Source organism: Myotis brandtii, unplaced genomic scaffold (genome assembly GCF_000412655.1).
Source record: "Myotis brandtii unplaced genomic scaffold, ASM41265v1 scaffold26, whole genome shotgun sequence".
Lineage (NCBI taxonomy): Eukaryota > Metazoa > Chordata > Mammalia > Chiroptera > Vespertilionidae > Myotis > Myotis brandtii.
This window is the reverse complement of record NW_005359880.1, coordinates 2,595,985-2,603,976: the sequence shown is the minus strand read 5'-3', so window position 1 is coordinate 2,603,976 and position 7,992 is coordinate 2,595,985. Positions and strand designations below refer to the sequence as shown.

Here is a 7,992-nt window from a genome sequence, read left to right as displayed (position 1 = left end):
GAAGCTTTGCCCCTCACTAATACTATTTCCCTGAAGAGGATACATGTGATCCTAGTTAACTCTTTTTTTAGTTAAACTTTTTCAAAATCTACCTAAAGAGAGCTCTGCTTTGAAGTACCTATCACATACAGGGTTTCAATAAATGTAAAGCCTTTTAGACAAGTTCAATAGCTGGCAGAATGACTTTGAGCTAGTTTTATTTTTACCCCTTCTCTTACGTTATACAACATCTGAAGAAAACTTTGTATTGAGTAACTACCTCCTTAAAAATTCTTTCAATAAAATAATATGTTTAAAGAAATTTTAGAAAATATAACTAAATAAAAGAACTAAAACCACCTAATATGATTTTATTCCCTGATATAACCACCATTAATATTTTGGTGTATATTCTTGGGGCAGAGAGTGTTAATTGCTGCCCAATACTTGTTTTCCTCTCTGCCTTAGGAAGAACACCTTAATGTATTGGGACAACCATGAACCCAGCTGTAAGGCCACAATTCTAAACCTCCCTGCCTCACCAAGTTCTGGCCAATGAAATCTAACCAAAGGTATCCTGTGTGACTTTTTCATGTAAAGTCTTCTGAAAAGGAAAGTGTGGGCACCTTCTTTTTCCCTGTAGTTGTAGAAAGCAGGCATGATGGCTATCATTCCTGCAGCCATTGGACCATGAGGTGAAATGGATGGAAGCCAATGTCAGGATAATGGAGCAGAAAGATGCATTGGAGCTATTCACCAACCCTTGACCTGAGTTTACTTCCCTTACCTGGGTGAGAAACTGTTAGCTAGTTTGTCATATTATTTTGGATTTTTATCTTATATACAACCAAATTTAATGATAACTGATAATATTTTTTGTGTGTGTGTATGTACTGTTCTTTTAAAAAATGGAAGTACATCTTTTGCAAGCTGCTTTTAAAATACAGCAAGTATTCATGATTTCATTTTCTTCTACATCTTTAATGGACACATAATATTGCTAGATAGCATGAGATATATCATAATTTCATTAATCCCATGTCATTGGGTCTTTGTTTCAAATTATTTTCCTTTTATGAACAATACTTTAGCATACCCCTATGATATACTTAGAATAAATTTCTAGTTAGAAATTGCTAGGTCAATGATAGAACATTTTTTAAAATTTAATATATATTGCCAATCCAAAAAGAAATAAATTTAGTCTGCCATCAGCAATGTATGAGAGTGTCCATTTCTTGGACTCATAGCAACAATAACAATTATCATTTAAAAAGACAGTTACCAAAACTGGCAGGTGTACCCAACTCACTTTTGCCGGAAGCAACGCATTGAGAAAATGCCCACCATGATGATAGCAGTGCAAATGCTCGGTGCCACAAATGTGCTCCAATTGGCTTTACCTGAAAAGACAGCAAACCCTGTGATTGAGTTATCTTCAGTGAACATTTCAAAATACTCTCTATAGTGTGAAACTCGGCCCTACCACAGCTCCTGGGTAGCTGGGCCCAGGAATAGGCCGAGTCATTTTATCCATTCATTCAAGTCACAGCGGTTCTCAACCTGTGGGTCGCGACCCCTTTGGCGGTCGAACGACCCTTTCACAGGGGTCGCCTAAGACCATCCTGCATATCAGATATTTACATTACGATTCATAACAGTAGCAACATTACAGTTATGAAGTAGCAACAAAAATAATTTTATGGTTGGGTCACAACATGAGGAACTGTATTTAAAGGGCCAGAAGGTTGAGAACCACTGAAGAGGAGGGGCCTCAGGGAGCCAATGCTATAGTTCTGGGAGGAGCTCCAGCCCTACAAGGGCTGCTTCCTCTATGGGTGGGGGGAAAAGAGTTTGATATACAATGCACTGGCTGTGAACTGCTCTGGATTCTAGTATTGTATCTTCTACTGACTGATATGTGATCTGTGGACTTCAGGTTCTTTTTTTTTAAAATATATTTTATTGATTTTTTTACAGAGAAGGGAGAGGGATAGAGAGTTAGAAACATCGATGAGAGAGAAACATTGATCAGCTGCCTCCTGCACACCCCCTACTGGGGATGTGCCTGCAACCAAGGTACATGCCCTTGACCGGAATTGAACCTAGGACCCTTCAGTCCGCAGGCTGATGCTCTATCCACTGAGCCAAACCGGTTAGGGCTGGACTTCAGGTTCTTGATCCATAAAAGGTGAGTGGTGGTGTCTACATGAAGCTCAGGATGGTTTCCCAAAAGGCATGATGTCAAAAGTGTAGAGTTGGATGGACAGGAGTTGGCTAAGAGGACAAGTTAGGGAAGCGCAGACTAGACCGAGAGCTATGCAAAGCCCATGGGAGGAGGAAACAGCTTAGCACTTTCAGGGGAGTAAGGTTGTCTGGTCCTGCTTTGGAGTATAAATGAGTGTGAGGCAGAGGATGAAGCTGGATGAGTGAGTAGGACCAAGTCATGCAGGTCCTGGTAACAGAGCAGTTTGAATCCTAGCTTGAAGCCCTTGGGGAACCACTGATGGGTTGCAGCAAGAGGTGGAATGTCAGCACTAGGGGTCTTGCAGAAAGATTCTTCTGATGGAATGAAGGACAGGCTGGGAGGGAGGGTGAGCAGGGGAACTAAAGACCAGAGACCTGCTAGGTTCAGTGACAGAGGTGTATTACCAGGGCTGAATGGGGGAGTTAACACAGGCAGCCTTGTTACCATCCCATACAACCAGCCCAATCTGACATTTCTTCAGCATCTGCCTCCCTTCCTGGGCAGATGGGACAGTCTGGAGCACCACAAGTAGAATGATGCTGAGCTCTTCATCTAGTTAACTGCTCACAGTTAACTTTCATGGGAGTCACTGGGAGATGAAAAGATGGGTTTTTAATTTTCCCAGTGGAGAAGTACCTGGCATAGAACAACAAAGTCCTGAATAACCAATTTGATACTCCCTGTCAGAAAGCAAGAACAGTCTGTTTTACTCTTGGGGCAAATGCAAAGTAGTGCTGCTAGAGAGAACAATGTAACTTAGCTTGTGGAAGCACAGGATAGCTGGGTCACTTTACATACTCAACCTCAAGTAACTCAAATCTGAGTTTGATTTGTAGTTCTGCCATTTACCACCTCTATGACCTTGAGTAATTTTTCTGTACCTTACATTTGTAAAAGGCATCCTAATCCCTCCTTCCTTTATTCATTTCATATTGAGCGCCTGGTAGTGTGACCAGGTATAATCATGTAAAACAGGCACTTTACATGGTTGTGGTCAAGATTAAATGAGCAAAAGTATGTGTTATGTGGGTTGAATTGTGTTCTCCCACACCAAATATTCATATGTTGAAGTCCTAATCTCCAGTACCTCAAAAAGTGACCTCGTTTGGAAATAGGGTTATTGCAGATGTAATTAGTTAAGATGAGGTCAGACTGCAGTAGGGATGCCTCTAATCCAATATGACAGGCGTCCTTATAAAAAGGGGAAGTTTGAACACAGACACACAAGGAAACCTCAACGTGAAGATGAAGGCAGAGATCCACAAGCCAAGGAACGCCAAAGATTGCCTCCAGACTCCAGGTGAGAGGCATAAAACGGATTCTTTCATAGCCTTCAGAAGAAACGAACTCTGCTGATACCTTGATCTTGGACCTCCAGCCTCCAGAAATGTGAGAAAATAAATTTCTATTGTCTAAGCAACCCCCAATTTATGGTGCTTTGTTATATGAACCCCAGCAAACTAATATGGTGTAAAAGCACTTAACACATGACTAGTACATAACTATCTGATATGCAGTAGCTGCTATTGCTATTGTTGAGATTATTCTCATTATTCATTAAACAGATATTTAGTGAACAAGTACTAGGTGGTGGGCACCATTCTAGACCTTGAAGATAGAGATAAACAGATACCAGTCCCTGCCCATTGGATTTGGAGTTTGAATATGGGTCAAATGTAGTACATTATGAGGGAAATAGAAGGTGCATTTGGGAAGGCTACCTGGAGGAGGAAACATTTCCACTGAATTTTGAAGATTGAGTAGACACTGTCTCCAAGCAGACGATAACATGGTAGGGCAGTCCAATTACAGGAAACAAGTGCAAAGGTGTAGCAGTAAGAAAGCTATGAGCAACTTAAAGAAAATCTGATAATCTCCATGCCAAAGGCTGTGGGACTGTACACCTGTGTGGGAACCCAGGGTGGACTCTCCACCTCTAAAGTTGTTCTTACCTTGCAGACAAAATTCCCTCTCATTTCCTTGGGGGCTTTCGCCAGCTGCTGTCAGAGCTGTCATCCACAGGACGTATCTCACTCTGGGCTGCAGACTGTCTATTGGATGTGAATTTTCAGAGACACTATAGGGAATTTCTGAGAGGAAGATAAAGGAAGCAAGGTACCGATTAAAGGGAATATTTGAATATGGGCTTTTACTCATTGGTTAATGCTTCATTTAATTTGAAAGAGAAAAGCACATTTCTGTTTTAAAATAGTCTTAATTAATTAGTACTTAACACTTTAGTAGGCCCTACATACAGTCATTTATGGAGGTCTCACTTTCCAGCATATTAGAAGAAGTAAATATTTTTTCTGGGGCAAAATCTTTTGAAAGAATTTTTATCGTTTTGTTTTTTAAATTATTTAGCTGTAGCTAACTCCTATTTTTTTTTAAAAAATGTTTTTATTGACTTGAGAGAGAATCATTGATCTGCTGCCTCCTGCATGCCCCCTACTGGGGATGGAGCCTGCAACCAGGAATCAAACCAGTGACCTCGGTGCATGGGACGACACTCAACCAACTGAGCCATAGTGGTTAACTCCTTTTATTTCCTATAATGTTTCTGGCATTTACCAGGTATATTTGAGAATCTCTGAGAAAGAAATTCAATATACAAATTGTTTTCAATTGACCTTTTAGAAAGTTAAGTTTAGCAATTAATGAAACAGATATTTAAGCAACATTTATTAATTTTGACTTTCCACTCAGCAGGCTTAGTAGGCTTAGTATGATGATCTGCTACAATTTGATGTAAAATTTAAAACCTAGAGTAGTGGTATTTAAGATTAGATTTATTTTGGCAGTTTAAGCCTAAATCATCAGTTCCCTATGCTCTCCACACCCCTGCAGATTCTCAGCAGGGAATATTTTGTTTTTGAACAATGCACTGAAGCTGTTTGTAGGTAGCCTTCAGTAAATAGGCAGTCTTCTCCTCCAGCGATCTTCTGGGTGGGATTAGGGTGGGGGGGACATACAATGAAGGGCAGAACTTCAGCAGGAGCAGCCTGCTGGCTCGCTCAGCAGACTTGCCCCTGTGCTGGTGACTAGACCTCAGCACTTTGTGCCTCAACATCACATTTATTAACTCACAAAGCCCAGGACAAGTCACATGACCCTATTTGCTGAAATTATTTCAACAGTCACAAATATGTACTGAACATCTGCTCTGGATAAGGCACCAAGTATACAAAGGCATTGTATCTGCCTCAAAGAGTTTACCATCAATGAGGAAAACAGACCCCTTACACTCCCCACCCCTGCTCACCATGGGTACCCAGCAAGATGGAGCCCTGTAATATTATATCCACTCCACCCAAAGGGGCTGAGGTTGGAGCAGATCATTTAAGAGCTGTGACTATCAGAGCAATTTCTGCATTTTACATCCTGTTGAGAAAAAATACCCTGTGGAAAATTCCCAAGCCTACTCTAACCTGATGAAATTGCTTGCACAGACTTAAGCTTTGAGATCAAACTAAAAAAGCTCTTTCCTTCTTCCCAAGTCAGGGGATTAAAAAATTAATTTTGAAGCAATCTTCTGCTCATCTTGCTGCAGCAAAGCATCAGCGAGCATCAGGGAGTCAACCATTGGATTGTGTGAGGGCATCCTTGGCTCTGGGAGTGAAATAAGATGTCGGAACATAAGAGAAGAAATTTGAATGGTGTGCTGGGCCAAAAGGTTTATACACACACACACACACACACACACACACACGTATAATTAAAGAATAAATAAATATATTTGAAAAATAGGAAACTATAGGGGAGCAGTAAGGAGGAGGATGGTGTTAGCAGTTTGGTTGGCAAAATAGGTTGAGTTGAGTAATGGGAGAAAGAAATCATGCAGGAAATACTGGTTCTGCTGCCTGGGTCTGGGCTGTGATCGCAGGCACAGATAAAAGGGCCATTCAATCCTTAGCCCTCTGAAACTTTAGGCTCAGGTGGTTAAAAGACAAAGGCACCAGTTTAGGAAGATGTGATAGTTGCCAATCATCTGACAGGCAGTGGGTAAGAAGGTCAAGTGGTCTCCGGCAAAACTGCTGCATTGTTACCGAAAATTAGTTTTTCCCTAATAGTCTACCTTGATTTAACAACATGGAGGGTGGTGATCACCCATTTGTTATTCAACAAATACTGTTTTTATTAAGCACCTACTGTGTGCCTGGCTGTTTTGTAAGAACAGGGGAGACAATGGTAAGCAAACAGCCATGGTGTCTGCCCTCATGATGCTTAGAGTCTGTGGGCAAAAATAGCCAAGTAGAACAAAGCGTAGTGTGTGCACCAGTACAGAAGAGCACCTGCCACTGGTGCACATGGCGGTACCAACCAACTTCCCGAGGAGAAGTCTCGCACCATATTCCGCTGGGATTGCACTAACATGCAGATGCCGGGGCCCAGCCCAGGTCCACACCTCTCCTCTCCTGCCCAGCAGGGCTCAGTGCTCCGACCGCACCCTGCATGTCTGTCAGTCTGGGGCCTGGTGGGCAGCACCACAAGACACATTAGACAGTGCCCTCCCCCTCGGTCTCCATCCTGCTCTTGCTGTTGTGGTGCCTCCATCCTGGTGTCTTTTTCCTTCAGCCTCCTGCCTTCTGTCACTCTCTAGAAGTTGCACTTGTGAATTCACCTGTGATTTCTGGTTATCAAATGCAATAGGCCAGGGGTCCTCAAACTACGGTCCATGGGCCACATGCAAATACAAATATTGTATTTGTTCCCGTTTTGTTTTTTTACTTCAAAATAAGATATGTGCAGTGTGCATAGGAATTTGTTCATAGTTTTTTTTTTAAACTATAGTCCGTCCCTCCAACGGTCTGAGGGACAGTGAACTGGCCCCCTGTTTAAAAAGTTTGAGGACCCCTGCAATAGACAGTTGTCAGTCCCTGATCATAGCAGTTACATCATTTTTTTGGTGCTTTTCCATCTCCTTCAATAGACTGTGAACCCTGTGAGACAGGGAATGGGTCTTACTCATCAATATGTGCTTCATGAATAAAAGGAATACTAGTATAACCTAAACCGGTATAAAACAGGACTTTGAATCTGGGCCTCCTTCCCTTTTGATGTATTTTTAAATACCCTTATATAGACTTTAGAGTCATCAGATTTGTGGCAAAATAAAGTAGGTATTTTCTTCTACATCTACAACAGCAGCTTTATGAACCAAATGACCATGCATATGTCTGGTTGTAAATAGGCCTCTCGGTTTAAACTCTGCCAAAATGAAAATTGGAAGGTGGAGGGAGCAAATTCCACATGAAGAGTTCAAAATGGCTCAGGAGACCCTGATTGGTTTGGCTCAGTGGATAGAGAGTCAGCCTGTGGACTGAAGGGTCCCAGGTTCAATTCCAGTCAAGGGCATGTACCTTGGTTGCGGGCACATCCCCAGTAGGGAGTGTGCAGGAGGCAGCTAATCGATGTCACTCTCTCTCATCGGTGTTTCTAACTCTCTCTCCCTCTCCCTTCCTCTCTGTAAAAAAATCAATAAAATATATATTTTTTAAAAATGGCTCAGGAGGAGGTCAATTGATTCATCACCTTCTGGGGTGTTTTTCAGAACTGACCCTAGCTGGCCCAGTGGGAAGCAGTTCTGTTCAATGATATATCCTGTTTATCAATGGTGGGTTGGTTAAGTGAATGACTGTAAAGTCTTATAATGGAATACTAGAGGGCTATTAAAAAGCATGAAGCAAATCCATCTGGACTGATGTGGAAAGATCTCCAGTATTTATTATTGAGAAGTAAAAGCAAAATGAAAATCAATACAGGGG

The 7,992-nt window shown here is 41.7% G+C and overlaps 1 protein-coding gene across 1 annotated transcript in view; it reads right to left on the bottom strand.

Annotated features, from left to right (window-relative positions):
* Nucleotides 1-7,992, bottom strand: part of IL12RB2 (interleukin 12 receptor, beta 2) — a 77,799-nt gene that overhangs the window by 9,862 nt on the left and 59,945 nt on the right. Inside the window, exons 12-13 of the mRNA XM_014541058.1 lie at nt 4,180-4,317; nt 1,292-1,382 (exon numbers count right to left, since the gene is read on the bottom strand). Coding sequence (XP_014396544.1) covers nt 1,292-1,382; nt 4,180-4,317 — 229 coding nt within the window. The remainder of the gene's footprint in view (nt 1-1,291; nt 1,383-4,179; nt 4,318-7,992) is intronic.